Here is a 20,807-nt window from a genome sequence, read left to right on the forward strand (position 1 = left end):
TCTTAAAAATAACACTTTTGTCTTAATATGTATTTGTTAAAAATCTTGAGAATTGCACTTATTTTAGTTGAAACATACTTATGAAACATCTGTTATGTGCAGAGCATTATGTAGACCACACTGGGAAAGACACTTAATAAATTCTTGTCCTTGAAAGTTCAGCTGATTCCAGTGATAACACAAACATTGAAAATTTGTAGTATTAAATATGCCCAGGGCGTGGCTGGCCATAAGAAACGTCCTGTGGTAAGAGAGTTCTAAGCCAGGTCTTAGAGGAAGTAGGTCATAGCCATGGACTGACTGAAAGAGTGAGTGTGTGCCTTGTGGAGGTTACAGGTTTGTTCAGGGAAGCAGAGTCAAGGTTTGCCAAGTGTGTAACAACAGTGAAAAAGACAAGTTTTCTGGAGAAGAAAGGACAAGGCTGGGGAATAAAGTAAAATGAGCCTGAACAAGAAATGTGGGTGCTACGGGATTCTGTGGGGCCTTGAGTGCTAACCAGGCGGAAGAGGAACTGGATCTGATAAGCGGAGCTCTAATGATAATGGACTGAGGCCTGTCTGTAGCAAAGTGGTAATAGAAGACTCCGGAGTCTCTTAGATGGTCTCACTGTTTAAATGGAGGGCAATATCCCAGGTACTTATCTAGCCATGCTGAACTATAAAACGGTTTATATAATTCTGCTAGGTACAGATGTGTAACAGACATACAGAGTACCAAAAGAGATCTGATCAGAGAGGAGTAAAACACTAAGGAAGAGGCAGGACTTGAACTGGTAAGGCAGTTAGCAGTATTTATTATTATTTTAGTTAGTAGAGGTGTCGCTGGTGATTACCTTGCTGGATGTTTTGTTTTGACCTTGAATATCCCCAAAATGCTCACTTTGAAGTTTTAATCACTAACGGGTACTCTTGAGAGGTTTTGAAAACGTTAGGAAGTTAGATCATTGGGGGTATGCCACTGAAGGGGATGCAGGACTCCAACCTCTTTCTTGTCTCACTCTCTCTGCTTCCTGGCTAGTGTGTAGTAAGCAGATCTTGCCTGTCACATGCTCCTGCCATGATGTAGAAGTTGCCATAGGCCCAAAGCAACAGGGCGAATCAATCATGGATTAAAGCCTTTGACCTTGAGAGAAAATAAATCTTTTTATCCTTTAGTGTTATCTCAGGTATTTTGTCACAATAACAGAAAGCTAATACATAGGGTTTTCCACAATGTGCAAAGATTTGAAAGTAGCCTATCTGTACGTTACGTCTATGTAGACACAAGTCAGAATGTGAAGTTCCAGTGCTACAGACAGTCGTTTGCGAATTAAGCTTTTACAAGGACTCTCAGTGAGCCCCTGACTGTTCCAGAGCCAGGCAGCTACTTCCACAGCAATTACACTCTCACCTTCCTGCTGAGCCGCCAGCAAAGACGATAATCAGTGCCAACTCCAAGCATAGGTTTCCTCATCTTTAGTGACTTGCACACCTGTTCCTCTAGAAACTACAGTGAGGCCAATTCAGTTCATTCAAGCCCGAGAACATTTGTCAGATGGTGATGATGTTGTCTCCAGCAGCCGTGGCCAAATGTGAGTCAGCTGACCCAGTCACCCTCTGCATTTCCTGTAAACCATTCCTTCACTTTCCTCTAAACGTGGGCCCCCGTGATTCTTGGCATCTGTGTATACAACCCAGTTCTTTTTGGAGGGCCCCAAATCCCTGCCTCTTCTGTTTTTATTGCACAATTTTTTTTTTGTTGTTACACAATTTTTTAAGTCTTTGTGAGAAAAGACAGTTTCTAGTGCCATTTTTATTGTACAGCCCTGAAAATTGGCTGAAAAAAAGGACATTTCAAAATCTGTGTTTTTTATAATGACCTTTTCCATAAGTAAGTCAGGGCTTTCTTTTTTCTGGAGGAATAAAAAGTGGAAGATATTGTTAGCTTTATTTTCTTTTCTGTATGTGGGCTTCAGTGTAATGGATCATGGAAGACTTTATGATAAATTATTTGACCTTATTAAACAATGTTAATAGTATGAAATATAGGTAATGATGTGTATGAAATAAGGTTGGATAGGAAAAGTCAAATTGAATTAGTATGCAGTATATAAATACAATTTTGTAGAACTACAAATTCATTTATTAAAAAGATTAAAAGCAAAGCATAGCAACATATCAGGGTTTTATTTGAATGAGGAAACTCTGATTAAATTTGTACTGATTTACATTTTTACTTCTACTTCATTTTTTAAAAAGTGTTTAAGGACTGTGCTTTTTAGTCTTACAGAGTTTATTAGAGAAAAGCACCTTGGCATCGGATCCTTCTATTCCAAATCAATCAGAAGTTTCAAGAGAGTCTTAAATGAAATTGTTACATAATTTCAATCATTCTATATGTCTGTTTATACTGCAGCTTGACGGTTTTTACACCTTTGTGATTTTTAAAATAGCTCTTGAAATAAATCTTGTAAAATCATTATTCAGTAGCCTGGTGTTCAAACTCTGAACAACTCCCCTTGTTAATGTGGATGAAATGGGTCCATGCTGTCCCTGGGAAAGAGAGGGGAAGATGGGAGGAGGGGACTTTTGGGTTCGGGCTATATATCCAGAGCCTACCAACAACCTTAAGCTGGCTTCTTGCTTCCTAGTTATTTCACTTAATTTTGGCCTGTTTTCTATGCTAACAAGTCTAAGGATGTGAAAGGAGAATAATGTGATTGCCATATTTTCTTAAATCCTGGCTGAGCTTGACTCTTACTACTTTCTAAATTAGAAGCTGAGATACATTTAGGGAAGCAACTCCAGCCACCTGCCCCCTTGGAGCAGCCCGTAGGAAAAGTCTTGAAATGTATGCTTTCCAAAAAAACCCTCTCCAGTCTTCTCTCTGTCCTTTGCCTTTATTCATTAGCTACTCCATGATCTCACTATTATCCCTGTCTCTTGTTACTGGTTAAGAATATGGCCTTTCAGGTCACAGAGATCTTAATACAAATCCCTATTCCATTACTGTCTAGTGTTGTGACCTTGTGTAAGCCACTTAATTCTCTGACACGTGGTCTTCTTCCTCATCTGGAGGTGGATACGAAACCGCTGCACCTCCTCACAGGGTTGTGAAGATGAAGTGAATTAATGAAAGGAAAGCACAGCACAGGTCCTGCAGCAAACTGTGGTCATTCCCACCTAAGGCAAGGCTCACCGCTTTTACCCTCCTACGTGCTTCATCCAACCTGTCCTTAACACTGTGCTGTCGTAGAAGGCCCAGCACGCTGGGACATTGGAGTGCAACTGGGTTAGAACTTCTCTTATCCTGAACCAAAATCCTGTGACTCACCCTTGAGTTCATTTTGCCCCTGGAATAATATTTATAGCTAAAAAGAGATAAAAGTTAATAGTTCTTCCTTGTAATCAACAGTCCCTTAATCTTTTAATCATATAAATAAATAAAAGAACACACTTCCCCCTACCCTGAGTTAATAGTACTAAATCAAAAGAGCATTGAAGAGGCTCATACAGGGACTAGACTTTAGTCCCAACTCTGTTATTAAGCTGTTTTACAGAGAATAAGTCATGTCAACCATGTGGTCCTCATTTGAAAAAGGAGCTTTATATCATAGAACCCATGAAAAATCAGTTTTATGTCACATTTTATCTTGGACTGGTTGGCAGTGATTTTACAGGTACAGTGTTGAATGGGAATTTGGGGTGGGTGCTGTCTGAAGTCACTTAGTGGTGTCTGCCAGTAATATGAGAGGATATTTTAGGGACATTTGGGTCGCATATTTGTCATGCTTATGCTCAGTGATTTAAGACTGCTTATGGCTTTAAATCTTCTTAAGAAACTAATTATATCAACAAATACATATTCAGTATCATCTATGAGCTCTGGATTATAGTTATGCAAAAAACATGAAATGGTCTCTGTAGCAAATAGTATAGTTCACACTATGCAGTAGGAACTTGGAGGAAGCAGGAACCCTGGAATTCAGAGCAATTCAGTGGAAACTTCATGGAGAATGTGAATCTAATGGCAGCGTGGAAGATTGGATAAAAATAAGGAGGGAGGAGTACTTTCAAGATGAGAGGGACAGCATAATAAAAACCCCAAGACAGCAGTAAGCAGTTTATCCTGACTGCACTGGTAAGTACTAATACATGGAGGATGACGGATAAACTGCAGGGGGATTAGGGAGCTCAGTGAAAGCCAAAGGACTTTATACCTGACATAAATGCTCACTGAATAACTTGTTATTAATCCTCCCAATAACCCTGAGGTTAGGTATTATTGTTAGCATCTCAGTTTGACAGGAGAAAGCCAAGGCGTAGAGGAGTTAACTGTTCTCTGCCACATAGCTGTAACTGGGGAGAGGAAGGGACATTCTCTGTTTCCAGGAGTTCAGGGAGTGTGCTCTTTTGAGGGAATTAAAGGTCTGGGATTACTGGGAGCATGTTATTTCATTGGCAGACACAGTAAAGTAGAGGGAGAAAAGCAGAGTGCAATTATTGTGCTCAACTTTGGAAATGTTGACCAACTCCTAGTGAAAATGACAATAGGCAGCTGACTTTGAGGCAAAGATTAAGTCTAGAGATCTACATGTGCAAGCTTTGCTTGTTCCAGCAGTGAGAGTAAATGGTCTCCTAAGGAAGAAACAATCAAGGACACAGCTGAAGAACACCTGCAGAGAACGCACAGTCCACATTTCAGAGGTATTTTCCACAAGTCTGGTGGTTTGTTTAACCCAAAAATGTCTTAATAATTTGAACTCTTCAAAGAGAATGTTATAAAAGCATTTACTTCCAGATGGTGGAATTTGAGAAGGATTTTAAGAGAAGAATCTTAAGAGTTGCATGTAATCTAGATTCTTCATAAAGAACCCTCATGTTTTTATTTGGGATACAAAGATATTTTTGAATTACAGGATCACACAAAAGCATCTGGATTATAGTTATATAAATATGAAATGGTCTCTGTAACATTTAGTATAGTTCACTTCCCCCAATACTTGGGGGAAGCAGGAACCCTGGAATTTAGAATGGTTGAGTGGAAACTTCATGGAAGAAGTGAATCTGAAGGCAACATAAACAACTAGATTAAAAAATAGGGAAGGAAGAACTAAACCCTCCTGTTTTCATCTTGTCCATTACCAAGCTTAATTGTTTTTCACATTATTGAATAATTTTAAGTTGCAGTGCATTTTATTTTCAGCATCTTTCATCTCACACACTTGTTCCTGCTAATAGTGCCAAGGCAAGGAGATGATCTTGGCGAACATTTCTGATATTTCCTAAAGAGTCAATGTTCTTTAATCTGTTTTGCCATCTGTTCCACCAAGTTATGTAGCCTTCCATGCAAAAGAAAGGAAATGGAAAACAGTTTGCTTAAAACTGGATTTTTGAAAAATGGAAATTATTCAGAGATATAAGGATGGATTGAGCTAGTGCATGGAGCATTTCCTTTGTGAGGGACTAGACTAAGTGATTGATAATCAGGGCAGCCACGTATTGGCCCCTTCCCGTGGTCATGGCATTCTTCTAAGGACCCAAGCTGTTTCAGACCTGGCATGTATGTCTGTTGGCTGAGATGGTGTGCACTGGCAAGAGTGGGCTCCCACTCAACATTTGAAAGGTTGTCAGAGTCTGCAGGGAGTGCAAAATTTGTTTGGTTGACTGATTAACCAATCTTCTCTTTTTTCTGAAAATTTTTTCAGAAATATTTTAGATAGAAACAATTCTTTTTCCCCAGACTTTCCTGTTATCGTCCATTTTCTTTTAAGATATCTAAATATGTTCATTTTTTTTCACTAAGAGATGCCAAAGCAATTAAATTCTGTGTAAATCAAAATTTCAGCTATTAGTTCCATTTTGTTCCCACTGTATCTAAGCTCCATCATTTGTTTATTTATATGTATAGACATGTATGTGCACGTATAATTCATGCCACACTTTTTTCCTCTCTACTACTTTAAATAACCTAGAAATATACTTTAGATGGATTTGTCCACAACTGCTTTCTAATAATTTTGAAACTCAACTGACTCCTTAAAGTGAATTAACCCACGGGTGCTTAGATCTTTGGGAATATGCTGTAACTTCCTGTATCACTGTCACTCCAGTCAGTATCCTTGAACTTCTAGAAATACCCAATAGAGCCTCGTGGGATTTCAAGGTGTTTTAGTGGATGTAGGTTGGACAGCGGCCAGTCTACATCCCTTAAAGCACATTTCAAGGTCCTCTAAATGTGAGGAGCTCTGATTTCTTATTTAATTCTTATATAATCCTGGTGAAGTAATAATAAAGTAGCAGTATTTTGGGGTTCAGGTGTTTTTACCTCTATTAAAACTGAGGCTCAGGGTAGCTAGGCTGTTCAGACAGTTAAAGGCTTACCTTTAAAGGAGGAATGCCTCTTTTGACAGGGCTTTTGCTCAGAGATCCTGGACTCACTATGCACCAATGAACATAAACAAGATTTCATTCTGTCTCTAAGATCTGTCTGGCCTAAATGAGAAGAGAATGCTTTATAACCACACCTGTGAGTTAAGGACTTCAGCTTCTTACATGCTGGACAGGATGCAGCTTATTCCCAAGTGGAAAAAGGCGTGTACACAGCTGCAGCAGGTGTTGGGGAAACTGTCTTGCCTCATCTACAGTCTTTGTATTCCAAAACATGACATAGACAGCGTGTGTCCTGTTCCCTCAGGCTGTCACTGAGAGGCCAGCTGTGTCCTTTAATATCCTTGGGGCCAACTGCGTGTAGTCCTGGCCTTTTCTGATGGTTACTAGGCACTCAAACTGAGTTACTACACACTGATAAGCCCCCTTTAAAGTGTGTGTGTGTGTGTGTGTGTGTGTGTGTGTGTGTGTGTGTGTATGAGTCATGCTCATATATTATAGACATATCACTAGCATTAAAATTCAAATCTTGCATTATCATCTAAGTATATCATTCTTTATTTTTAAGGCTCAAAGTCTTCAACTAAATTTGGAAATAAACTGATGAGCAAAGAAAACAATTTTCACTATAAAGGAGCATTATTTGGGGAATTCCATTCTCTCCCTTAAAGTGCCCTAAAAGTCCCTCCTAAGAGAAAGATTAAATAATGATCTCAGCATCAAGATACAAACTCCCTACCTGTGCAGAATTTTCCCTTTTTGGATTTGTGATTGTATAATTTTTTAGTACACTACCACAGGTCCTTCTGAAATGTTGGCCTGTTTGAAACAGCAAATTGGACAATTTAGTGAGGACCAAAGTTGTTGTTTGTCTACTTCTTCAGTGACCACAATAACTAGGAAGCTGACCTTTTGCATTTTATTAATATGATTTCAGTTGTTTTGCGTTCATTAGTCTATTTTTGCTCTACACAACAGACGCTCAGCTGACCTGCATGGGTGAAGAAGGCACTTTATTTTGGAAAATTCTATTTAAGGTTGAAGTAGGAGAAAGAATTTAGGGTAGAAATTGATTGTTAAAGGGCCTTATGCAATTTCCACTTTCCTAAAACAGAACATCCTTCAATACTTAGCTAATAGTTACCTTTATTTAGAACAGGATAAATCACTGGTTTCACAGTTCATGTGACGCACTGAGGTCTGCTGGTGAACAACTTGTCTTTTTATCAGAGGTCATTATTCACAGTGTAAATGCAGTGCCCTCAAATAATTTCACATCGTATGGACGGCCTCCCACTGACCTGAGGCCCTGAGTTTTTTCGGGGGATAAATATTAGCATTCAGCTCATCTCTGCCTCACTTTCACAGATGTATGACTCACCAACTGCTGAAAGCTTGCCACCAGTTTTGCTGTAGGTTCAAATACATGGATTAGTTTATGGATTTCATTTTTCTTTTAGTTAGAAAGATTAAGGGATACTTAAGTATTTTCCAGAATTCAACTTTGGCATTTTCATGGTTCTGGCATTGTATATTAGTATTATATGCCTTCTTTAGAGGCAACGTAAAGGAAGAAGACATTGAAAATCTGAAATTTGAGATTTTTCTGTCATCTCCTTGTGCTAAAAGGAGGTGAGGGCAGGCAGAAGTGCCTGTCGGGCAGAAAAGCTGGAGAGGCAGAGGCCTAGGTCCTTGCAGTGAGGGCTGTTGAGCCCCTCTGCCCTCTTCCACTGCCCCCCACTCATCTGGCAGACTGCTGCATTAATATAGTCAAGCCCTCTGAAGCCATCAGGACATCTCCAGGAGCCCTGGAATTAATGTGACCAAGCCAAATGACACCCGGGGCAGGTGTGATTATGAGCTGAATGCCTGTTCTTACACAGTACCTGCGAGAAAATGGGAGCCGACTTTATTCCTCATCCCCAGAGAGATGTCAGGACAGTCAATACCGCTTCAAGTGAGAAAATGGAAGATGAGTGATAATAATATCCAGGAGTCTGTGACACACAGTCTGGCTCTCCTGCTGCCAGGTTCTTGGGGAGAAGAGACAAAGCAGATAGCTGGGAATTGTGCTCATTGATACAAGTCTTGGGGATCTGGCCTCTTTGGCTTTCTTCCCATAAATGAAGAGATCACATGGCACCTTTGGGCTATGCATATGGTGGAATCTGGATTTCACAGCCCTCATGCCACCTTTACAGGAAGGATTCAAATAGTTTAAACCACATGTTTCTGTATTCTTGAAGTACCCCATTGTGTCACTTAATTTTGTCTGTTTTCACCTCAGTCCTTGACGAAGACTAGATCAAAATATTTGAGAACTCATCTGCCCAAATCTTTGTCATAGGAATAAGTCTCTGACTCCTCTGAAAAGTAATGAACTTGTAGTTTATTGCTATGGAACTTGGGTCTGCCTGTTTGCCTACTTGTTCAGGGACTGCAAAGACTTCTGAAATTTTTTATATGACCCAATATTTGTCTAGGACTAAGACTTCCTTATTATCTAGTAGTCATTTCCACTTTTGATAACAGTGTTTAGTACTACAGATATACTACTTGTCATCTGGACTGCACTGGCCTAGTAGTAAAAAGCTTTAGTTTTGGGGGACAAAAAGCAAGTTCTGAGTAGTCCTAAGTAAAGCCAAGAAGCAAGTGACTTTCCCATGTCCAATCCACTTCCTCCGTCAATATTCATCTCCTTTTTTATAACTTATTACTTATTTTTATCCTAGGTACCATTTATTGCACAGTGCTAGGGAGTAAATCTATCTACCCTGTCAATCTTACAGATTTTTTTGTTCCTTCATTTCACATGCGAGGAAATACAGTACTGAGGCTTACGGCCTACATTAACCTTCTAACAGTCAGGGAAAGAAAGGACCGGACTCAGGACTCACTTATGTGAAATGTGTCATTCTCCTAGGGTATCCTTTCCCATCTCTGCTAAGACAGGCCTGTGAAAGTAAAAGTAAACTGAGATTCAGGCAAGATGTCAAGTGATTATTAAGGTTTTTTTGTGGCAAACACTTAAATTGATCACAAGCACTTTGGCTTTGCTTCTGCAGATATTTATAACTTAAGACTCAATATAAAATCAAGCTATAGCTATGGAACTGTGCATTTAGGGCTATTATTAATGCAGGGACTACCAAAGATTCCTCAGATCATTCCAGGTTCGTGCACTGTGGTGATAAAGCCCAGCAATTGATAGCACAGCTCTATGTACATAACAGTTGTGGGAATATACAGTGGATGTTTAGATTTAAAAACTAATCCTTTTAATGCCCTTCAAAATGTCCCTCCTCCCTTTGAACACACTTTTCCCATCGTTCTTGCACTTCTGAAGCAGTTCTGGAAATCCTCTTTTGTGAGTTTATAAATTTTAATAAAAAATACATTGAATGCTGTTGCTACCAAGTGACATCCAGCAGAAAGGCAGCTCACAAAAGCATGAAGGTTTGTCCTTATCCACCTTTTCACTAGATCTGGCCTCATGAGACTTCTGGCTCTCCTTCAAAGTCAAAATAACCATAAAAGATAGATATTTTGAATAGAGTCAGAACATGGAGGCAGCTACAACAACACAACTAAAGGGACTCAGGAAAGAACTTCCAGAATTGCTTCAGAAAGTGGCAAGAATGATGGGCTAAGTGTGTTCAAAGCAAAGGGGAATATTTTGGAGAGCATCAGTGGCAATGTATCTTTAGCTGTAATAAATTTTAAAAGTTACTCACCATATATTTTGATCATGCAGTACAAAACTTAGTTTATCATTTCATTAAGTGTAAGGCACGTAACTTTACCCTGTGATAGAGCCTCAGCTTTATCCACCATCCATGTATCTGTCTGCAAATCTGAAATGTTCATTGTTCAGAGGTCAGGTTTTTGTCTTAGGTTTTATATAATGTGTAGATGTATATTTTAAGAGAAGTGAAAAAATGATCCCTACTTCATGAAAATTTTAGGTTTGGCTTTATTTTATCAGTGTTTCAAATTAACCAGATATGCAAGTGAGCTTCCATGTTGCATTGCTTTCATGATGTTTTATCTTGTTTGTTCTTGATCCCAATTTTAGTGCAAATATACTTTTGGATGATCAGTTTCAACCCAAACTAACTGATTTTGCCATGGCACACTTCCGACACCACCTAGAAAAACAGACTTCTACTATAAATATGACCAGCAGCAGCAGCAAACATCTGTGGTACATGCCAGAAGAGTATATCAGACAGGGAAAACTTTCTACAAAGACAGACATCTACAGCTTTGGAATCGTAAGTGTCAACACTCACAAGTTAACACAGGAGCAAAGTTTATTGCACAGTTATGTTGTAGATTCTAAAATGAAATTTTTAAGAGCTGTTAATTTCTAGACTTACTCATTTTCTATAACTCATCTTATTAATTTTGTGTAATCAATGAACTAACAAAATGTGAAGCATTAGAACTGTATTCATTGTCATAGGTAATACTCTGACATAGATTATATGGGCATCCCCACATGTAACTGACTTTCTGTACATTCCTTACAGGTAATAATGGAAGTTCTGACAGGTTGTAAAGTGGTGTTAGATGATCCCAAACATGTTCAGCTGGTAAGAATCATTTTCCTGTTGGCGCCTGTTTCCTGATTGTTTTTCTGAGTGAATTCTATGTGATAACATTATTTCCTCCTCTTCTTAGCGGGATCTCCTTATGGAATTGATGAAGAAGAGAGGCCTCGATTCGTGTATGTCATTTGTAGATAAGAAAGTACATCCCTGTCCTCGGAACTTCTCTGCTAAGCTCTTCTCTTTAGCGAGCCAATGTGCTGCAACTCGGGCAAAGTTAAGACCATCAATGGATGAAGTATGTATATACCTGGTTATATACTGAGCCATGGAAAAGCTAAGTTGGATAAATTGTAAATCTGTCTTCTTTAGCAGTGAAACAAATCCAGCAAGTGAGCTTCCATGTTGCATTGCTTTCAAGATGTTTTATCTTGTTTGTTCTTGATTCCAGTTTTAGTGCAAATATACTTTTGGCCCATAGAAAATTTCAGCTAAAGGTAATCTTTCCAGGTCAAAAAGACACATCATTTGGTATTCAGGTCGAGGTCGTTATTGGGCGAATCCAGAATGCTCCCAAAACTTAATAAAAGTAGTTTGGAGAAAATATTTTATTCAGTATTCATTAAGATATGTAGCCCACCAAAATGTGTCACATATTTCCTCTACTCATTTTTCAGTTTATTCATTTGCCCATGGATGTAACTAATTAACTGTGCATCACTTGTTTGTTTGTGTATAAATGAATATCAATTAACACCTACTCTGCATGTACAGACTTTGCACTGGGTGCTGAGGGTGGTTAAGAGGCAGTGCTTACCCTGAAGGTCACAGTCAAGGAGAAATCAGATCACTAAACATAGATTTTTTTATCTGGAAAGATAGGGTAAGCACTAGACTGAAGCTCAGGCTGATGTGGGAATATAGAGTCAAAATGCGTACCAGCCTATAGCTGTCCAGGGAGTTTCTTGATGGAGGTGATGGCTTAGCTGTGATCTGCAGATTAGGTTGGGTGTAGGCAGCAGGAAGGATAGGAAAACATTGTCAGCAGAGAGAGTCATCACCCACAAAGGTTTCTGTGTGATAAGAGACCGAGGAGTAAGACTGTTGCCTGTTCAGGATCATGGAGATAGGGTGGGAGAGAGGCAAAGCTGGAGTCACTAAAATAACAAAGGTTCTCAGGTGATAAAGGGGCCTGAATTCCATTCTAAAGGTTTGGATTTTTGTTTCTAGTCTATTGTGGAGCTATGCGAAGGCTTTAAACAAGGGGTTGACATAATCCGAATATGAAGAGCACTGGCCTGGGAGTCAGAAGGGCATATTCTAGGCCTGACACCACCAGGAAGAGCTCTTGGGCTCCTGGGCCCCGCAAGGAATTATGAGCTGCACGTTAGAGTTGCTAGAATTGGGTGCCCGGAGATCTGGGGACAGGCGTCAAGGCTGTTGCTCACATGTTGTGATAACTGATTTCCTTTGCTGACCCTCAGTTTTATTAGTAATAAAATCAGAATAATGTTATTATTTGTATAGACTAAATGAGGCAGTATACATGAAAACACTTTCAAGTGGTAAAACCACATATTTTTAAAAATTATATGTGTGCATGTGTAAAGATATGTCAAGGATTCTCAAATTTGGCTGCATGCCTGAATCATCTGGGATGCTTTTAAAGTACAGATTTCTGGACCCTCATCTTATTTTTTGAATGAAGTCTTTAGGTTGGAGTCAAGGGATCCGTATGACGTATGATCAGAATATAAGGTGAAAGTTTAATTTTTTTAAAAAATTATTACAGTGAAAGACACATGCTATTAATTCCCCTCAGAGTGTTCTCTTTCACTTTGCACACTGATCTCATCATTCTTGCCACCTGCTGAAGCAGTTTGGAAGTCCTTATTCATGAGTGTCTTACTGTGATCAAAACCCAGGTGAATGCTGTTGCCTACTGCCAGTAAATGGAAAGGCAGGCTCACAAAACATTCCTTGAATCTGACACTGGCTCTTCCCCAAAGTCAAAATGACCATGAAAGGTAAATATTTTGAATCCATTCAGGTTATCCTGCTATGATAGTGCAACTAGAGACATAAAGGAGGACTTCATTTACTTCAATCATTTTTTAAAAATTTTTTTAGTCACACATTTTTTCAGTCACATTGTGTATTTATAGAACTACTTTCAGATGATTCTGCAGATGGGGTCAGCATTGCCCCATGCCCTTCTGGTCTCCATTCATTATGATTGATGTTAAAAAAATACAAAAACTCGCTCAAGGCCACAAAGTAATTGGTGGCAAATCCAGGGCTGGAGTCAATTTGCATGATATGTAGGCCAGTGTGATTTCTTGTATACCATACTGAAAGTCACTTGGTGTGGTCCTCAAAATGAAGGAATTTTGCTAATATTTAATTAAGGTCTTTCCTAATTCTGTATTCTAACTTACTGAACTTATTCCATGAAAATGAGAGAATATTCTTTATAGGTAGACAAAAAGAAGTGAAAGAGTATACTATTCAAGCTTAACACTGTGTTTGTTTACTTCTTTGTTAATTAGGTCCTAAACGTTCTCGAAAGCACTCAAGCCAGCTTATATTTTGCAGAAGACCCCCCTACATCACTCAAGTCCTTTAGGTGTCTTTCTCCTGTATTTTTGGATAATATTCCAAGTATTCCAGTGGAAGATGATGAAAGCCAGAATAATCATTCACCACCTCATGACAAAAGTTTGAGGAAAGATAGAACTCCAAACATTCCTTTTGAATGTAGCCAATCTGAGGTTACGTTTCTGGGCTTGGACAGAAAGACAAGGAGTAAGAGAAATGAGGATGCTTGTGACATGCCCCATTTTCCTTGCAAGGAAAGTTGGTCCTCAAAACATACAGCTTCATCTCAGGACTTACAGCCCACTGAGGTAAGTTTGGACTCTTCCTTTGAAGCCTCAAGCCAGTTTTGTGGCTTACAGAAGCAGACCAGCGAAGACTAGGTGCTCCTCTGAAATTTTCTGGAGTAAACATGAACAGTGCCAAAAGGAATTAAAGGAAGAAAAGAGAAAAGCGGTTGTTGCTGAGACACTGTGCAAAGGATGGGAGAAAACATGGTCTCCATAAGTAATGCTCATACATGACCTGCGGCATATTTGGGTAATGCATATAAACACTAAGGCCATTCCTTCCCATCCCAAAACAGAGTGACTTAAACAAATGTTTTACCAGAGTAATTGCCTCATGATCAAACAATTTAGAGCCATTCACAATTACTCAAGACTGTATGTTCAGCCAAACAAAACCATCAGAGCCTACCAAAGAGGGACTGGATTCTCATGTCCAGCATCACCCACCAAATCCTTTGAACCTTCTCTGCTATGGATATTCAGTTGGATGCTGTTGATTGCTTTAGTTTGCTTGTGAAGGAAATGTGTAATTTTTAAATGTTAATGGATATCTTTTGAAAGAATTGCCTTTTTACTGTGATTGGGCCTTAGTAAATATCATCAAACTTACCTATCTTAAAATAGCTAAGTTTGCTGATGGCTTCGTAGGGCATGCCCTATGCAGAGATGGCTGCCCACAATCAGTATTTCTGTATTTAAACTCTTAGAATAATTTATTACATGCAATCTAGTTTTTGACTATTCCTGCTGATTTTTACTAATTCAGAGAATTATTATCTCCTGAGTAAAAGGTATGCCATTTTAATTAAGTAATTGTTGTTGAAAAAATAACTGGTCACAAGAGTCTAGGTCAGCTTTTTGTTATAATCTGTGCCTTTCGACTGTATGCCTTTATTCCATCTGTGTTCTGGAATCTCTTCTTTTGAAATCCTAATCAATTGTTAGGCTTTATAAAACTCTCATCTGCTAGGAAGCCTCTTTAGTCTCTTCAGCTGGAAATGTTCAGTTTATCAGCATTTCCATAGCAGTATTTTTGTATTTCTGTTTTATGGTTGTCAGTTTCTGAATTATACCAAAGTTGCTCATGTCACCCTGTCTCTCTTCCTAGACTGTAAATTTCTTATACTATACTATTTCTTATACTATACTATACTATACTATACTATACTATACTATACTATACTATACTATTTCTGTTGCTATTAGAGCAGATTATCATAAATTTAGTGGCATAAAATATCTCACTCAGTTCTTGCGGTCCAAAGTCCATGGCACTCCTTTTTTGCCTTGCATTTTCTAGCATATGGTGAGCCATCTTCATATCTCACCTCATAGCCTCTTCCCATTAAAAGATGTAGAAAGTTTGGTAAAAGCACAGCTTTTAGGGACCTATCATTGACTATTTATTCAGTCTGAGGTTAAAGATTGACTTTCTGGGTGGTTCCCAGGTGGCCCTGAGGCTGCTGAGGCAAGCCCACTCGTTGAGAACCACTGCCTTAACATTTTCTCAAATTCTTATGTATTGGAAGACTAACATATTTTATGAGGAAAAGATCATTTATTTTATTTGTTTTTTATTGTTTTGTTGTTATTGTTTTTGGCTTTTTTTTTTTTGTATTTACTCTCATCTAGGATATTGGTTAGCATGGAGTAGAAACTCTAGGAATATTGACTAATGATCTTATTAAGTTTGTCTATTTTGCACATCCAAAGATTTAAGTCAGATTAATTTGCAGTGCTCTGATTGATGCTGATTGATCTGGTTGATAAGCAGATGCTACTGTTGCTGAAAAGTACCTAATGTTCCATTGAATGATTCAGTCCTCCTTACTAGATTTGGCTTCTGGTGGGTGCATGTTAATTGGTAGGAATTAAATCTTGCACCCTGCAATAGGAAATCAGAGAGTACCTTCATGGCTTCCTGATGTGGAAATTAAGATATGAAGAAACGGAGAGTGAGCTGTGCCTCTGATCTGCAAACATGAATTTGAATAAAGAATTTCACTTATCACAGAGAACAGTAGCACACACTTTCACTCCCGGCGACTCAGGAGACTGAGGCAGGACGGTATTAAATTTGAGATGATCTTGGGCAACCTAGCCAGACTGTATCTCAGAATAAAAAACACCAAGTTCTGCAGGTGAGTCTCAGCTGTAGACTCCTGCCTGACATGCTTGAGGGCCTGGATTCAAACTCCAGCACCACGAAAAATAAAATAATCTCATCTTCATCCTTAGCATAACACAATCTATTTTCTGTGCTTCTTAGAGCATCATCCATTCATAATTCCCTAAAAACATGGAGAAAATAATTTTGTTTTGAAAATAGGTATGAATTTTTTTTTATTGGTACTGGAGATCAAACTCATGACCTTGCACTTGCTAGGCAGGTGCTTATGCCACTGAGCTAAATCCCTGGCTCTAAGTATGGATTTTTGACATAATCAGTTTGATTGACTTTTTGAGTATTGTAACAGTCTGTGACTCACTGCATAATAGTGTGTTTTATGGCATGGGACACCAGCCTGTGTAGGGTAGGACACCTGTTAAGACCCATGGCCTGTGAGGCTAGGACGTTATCACCGTGGTGTTTATTAACCATCTTTTAGAATAAGGCACTGTGTTAGCAAATTGGGGTCTAAATAAGAAGCACTTTAATAAGCAGGAGGGCATCTACTTAAATTACCTACTTAGTGACATCTGTTATTTGAGGCATACATCAGTGGAACTGAAAGTAAATGCTGAAAAGTGGAAGATAAGTAGAGTACTGTTCTCTTTTGAGAGTGGAGAAGCTTCTTGGAGCTGCTTCCTGAAAAGAGAAAAATGACTAAGAGAATATTAGGAAAAATCAATGAAAAGTGCTAGATAGTGGTTATCCCACGAACAGAGATGTGACCTTACCATCAAAAACCAAATAAAATTAGTGATCTTTTTCTCATAAACTATATGGTAGAAGGATGGGTGAGTGATGGGAAATGGATGTGGGACTTTGGGCGTTTTTTTCGTGCTTAGTCCCGATAGCTGCCCTGAAGATGAGAATCCCACCTCATAGGTGAAGAAACTGATTCAGGAAAGTTAAAGAACTTGGCTAACATCCTCCCAGATTTGAAAAAGGTCACCAGATTTGTCAGACTAGATCTCTCCAGTATTCCATACTGCGCAAAGGAGTCACTGGGAGTTCAAGCCTATGCCAGGATAAGGATATGAAAAGTGATTTGTCAGTTTTATACCTTTGTAGGAGGCTTACAAGGCTTTTCATCACTTCTGCATTTTTCAGTATCTTGCCCTGTGCCTCTGCAGTCATTTGATGTGACTTAAATTCATCCATTAACTCATTGTATGAATATCAGCGGCCTCTTTTGTGTCAGGCACTGTTGTAGGAGCTGGGGATATGGTGAAAGTTAAACCTATCAGAGATCCCATCCTTCTGGAGCTTATTCTTGAGCAAAAAGATTTCAGCATGTTCTCCAGCCGTAGGTCTCACCTTCTCTGTGAGCTTTTCCTAAGAGATTCAGACAAGTTTCTTCCTTGTCTGCTGTAAAACTCATAATCCCAGAGTGCCCCTGGCTCGCTGTTAGTGTCTTCTGACAGCATATGACATGTTTTATGGCAATCATGACAAGCCCTATTTTTCTATTAAAAATTTCCTTCAACACATTTATTTGGCTACTAATGGCATCTTTGGCATGCTGTTTTCAAAGGGTCTGAAGTCCTACCTAAATCTCATTGCACTGTTTACATAATGCTGGGATTACTGGTAGAATTCTTTTTCCTCCTTTACAAAACTGGAAGTTCATTGGGACAACGGCTAAGTCCTGCTCATTTTCTATCCTTATTGGACAGCATCCTACCTGGCATGTAATGTGGTCCAGTAAATATTTGTAAAATGAGTGAATCAAGACAGTTTTTCAAAACTTCTTCAAACCCATTGGTTATACTAGAGGTGGAGAATGTGTGGCACTAGTGCTGCTGCTGACTGTTTGGTATTATTGAAAGCTTTCAAAGGTTTACAATCACTGGTGTGTTCTATGTCAAGACCATATTCCAGATTGCGCCCAGTTTGTCTTTCTGGTATCCATAATACAATCAGTCATTTGCTTACATAGTTCCATTTCATCATTCTTGGATGAAAGTTATTCATTTCATATATTAATGTCTGAAATATCTTTGAAAAAATGAATTACCTTGTATATGTTGCATACCAATTTGTCCTATAGTAGAAAACATTCTCAAGCCACGTTAAAGCAATATGATAAACCAATATTTTGGCAGGGAATGAACTGATGTTTGCTGTGTTTTGTTTTGTCTTTTTGTCACACAGTATTTATATTTGATTATCCTTGGTCTTGACTTGCAAATATTTTTTTGAGAAACATTTGTATTCTAAAGCACTATATTTTCTACCAAATTGATGAACCTTTTTATGGATATTATCTGCCTTGTCATAAACTTTTGCAGTCAATTCTATCAATAACAAGAGAGTATTTAGAGTTTTTGTTTGTTTTCTTCTTCTTCTTCTTCTTCTTATTATTATTATTTTTATTAATGTACCTGGGATTGAACTCATGACCTTGTGCTTACCAGGCAAGTGTTTGAGCCTCTGACCTAAATCTCCAGTCCAGGTTTCTTAGTTTTAAAATATTCTCAGAAACCAATATTAATTGGAACAAAAGGTAATAGGGTAAAAAGCTTATTTGTAGAAGATATACTCAGTTATCATTTTTATGTGTCATAGTGTGTGGAGTGTATTCCATATCATTTAAGCTTTAAACAACCTATTGAGTTCGATTCTGTTACTGTGGAGCCAAGGAAAATGATCCTAAAAGAAATTCACTCTTGTCCTGAGTTACATTAGTGTTGGCTTGGGAATGCAACCTGAAAACTTTCCAAATTCAAGAAGTTTCTGCCCTGAAGAAAGTTAACAGAAATTGAAAGTACCTCCGGTTTAATAATGAAAACAGCTATTAAGTATATGTGTGATTATTTTCTTATTTTTAATTTCAGCCTCCCAAATTGACAAAGAATAAAGCAGTTGACAAGAATATTAGTGAAACAACATTCTTCTTCTCTTTTCTTTGAAACAACATTCTTCTTCACTGATGATTGACATGAAAATTGGTATAACCTTTCTAGAAAACTATTTGGCAATATATAGCAAAACTTTTACCTAGCAGTTTATTTATGAGTTAATCTCAACAAAAATAAACATAAGCCCAACTGTATAAACATAAGCCCAAAGATGTACTTCATAAATTTAAACATTGAAAGTAACCTAAATATCCACAGTAGAAGATGGTTTCAATAAATTACCACACATATATGCAATTAAATTGTATGCCATTGCCATTAAAAATTTTTAGGTCTATATTTATTGCTATGAAATCTGTTTATGAATATTGAGTGAAAAAGCCTACCGAGTGGAATGTTTAATGCAAGCCCACTTAATATTGGATATTCTGTGATAATACATGCTTATGTTTCATGGAGAGCCCTTTGCCAAGTGTTGATGCTTTTTCTTTTCTGAGATGAAGTATTTATTTTCACCCTTATGTATTTGAAAATTTTATAATATGTATCACTTTTATTATCTGGAAGGAATAAAGCTATTTTTATTTTGGAAAAATTCTCTGCATTTCTACATTTTCTTGATTCTTTGCTTCATATGTCCTTGGTAACAACTAGCCAGCAGTAATGATGCTTCTGTCCTATTGCCTTTCATTATTTCTAGCTTCCCACCTTCAAATGACTAGACCTTCAAATGGATTTGTCTGGTGTCTCCTGAGTTAGCTTGAGAGGACAAGTGAAAAGCAGTCTAAGAAACAAAAATCAGACAAGCTGAAATACAGAATAGAGCACAGCTAAGATCACAGCTGAGAGTACTTTGTCACTAAATATTGGTTGATTTTGATAAAATCTTTTAAACATTACCCTTAAGATTTAGCCTTACAGATCAGCACTGTAAAGAGTTATCTACAATTATGTGAACAGATCTTTGAGGAGATAAATTTTCTATCATTAAAATATCAATTCTCCAGGCTCGTGTTCCACTATCTGTATGTAGCCTACATAAAAACTTTAGCTTGCTCAATTTAGTAGACTCTTGACTGTAGTTACCAGTTGGAAATGGAGGTTGGAACACTGCAGAGTGTGACTGAATACAGTGCACTTCTATAGCATGTAGAGATGATGCCTATGTAACAATGGTGACAGGATCTGCAGTAACACATTAATTATAAAGAGACATAGCAAAGTATACTCTGGGGGAAAATACCAGTGCTAGTTAAGTTCTATCTGGAGGGACTATTTTGTGGACATAACTAAGTGACACAGTGTGTAAATGTGATGTAAATGCTTCTAGATCCAGTTGAAAGAGAAATGAGTGGTAGGTTCTTAAAACAATCACAGATTTTCTCTTTTGATGTTAAATCAATGCACTGTGTTTCCTGGAAGGGAAATTTCAGTTAATACCAACTGTAACATTACCACAAAGATTTCAGCAAGAAAGAAGTTACGGAATCTAATTCATACATGCAGTGAAAATGCGACCATTTCTAAACAGCTCATTGAAATGAGGTATAAATAACATCTGGTTGCCTTCCCAATCTTTATGTATTATTCACTAATGATAATCTCATGTCATTCTGAAAGTTATAGAGGCTAATTATGTTGTAATTGCCGTACCATTAAACACTGAATTGTGTGATATTTCTTTTTCTAATGTTTATAACTCAAGATTTTTTTTTTAAAAAAAAGAGCAGCACTGACTTGAGCCAAGGGTAAATATTAATCTATGACCTTTCATTGTTTTTGCTTTGTGTACCCTGGAGGAAAATTTAAGATGCCAGTATGCTTACAAAGCCAAATATGTATGCTTATATTAGCTCAACTGCTGACAGCTCTAAGCTATTGCTGAGATGGGAGGCAGAACAGTTGCTGACATTTTCATTATGTATTTGTCTAGCAGTTTGAAGAGAGTGAAATAATCTGTGTGATTACTTGAAGCC

General features: G+C 38.0%; 1 protein-coding gene across 1 annotated transcript in view; it reads left to right on the forward strand.

Annotated features, from left to right (window-relative positions):
- The window catches only part of Irak3 (interleukin 1 receptor associated kinase 3), a 53,262-nt gene extending 33,836 nt beyond the window's left edge, over positions 1-19,426 (forward strand). The window contains exons 9-12 of the mRNA XM_003475944.5: positions 10,444-10,642; positions 10,901-10,963; positions 11,052-11,216; positions 13,468-19,426. Coding sequence (XP_003475992.4) covers positions 10,444-10,642; positions 10,901-10,963; positions 11,052-11,216; positions 13,468-13,896 — 856 coding nt within the window. The 3' untranslated portion in view covers positions 13,897-19,426. The remainder of the gene's footprint in view (positions 1-10,443; positions 10,643-10,900; positions 10,964-11,051; positions 11,217-13,467) is intronic.
- The last annotated feature ends 1,381 nt before the right edge of the window (positions 19,427-20,807 follow it).

Source organism: Cavia porcellus, unplaced genomic scaffold (genome assembly GCF_034190915.1).
Source record: "Cavia porcellus strain 051 isolate PalLab524CR breed Dunkin Hartley unplaced genomic scaffold, mCavPor4.1 scaffold_8, whole genome shotgun sequence".
In the NCBI taxonomy this organism is placed as follows: Eukaryota; Metazoa; Chordata; class Mammalia; order Rodentia; family Caviidae; genus Cavia; species Cavia porcellus.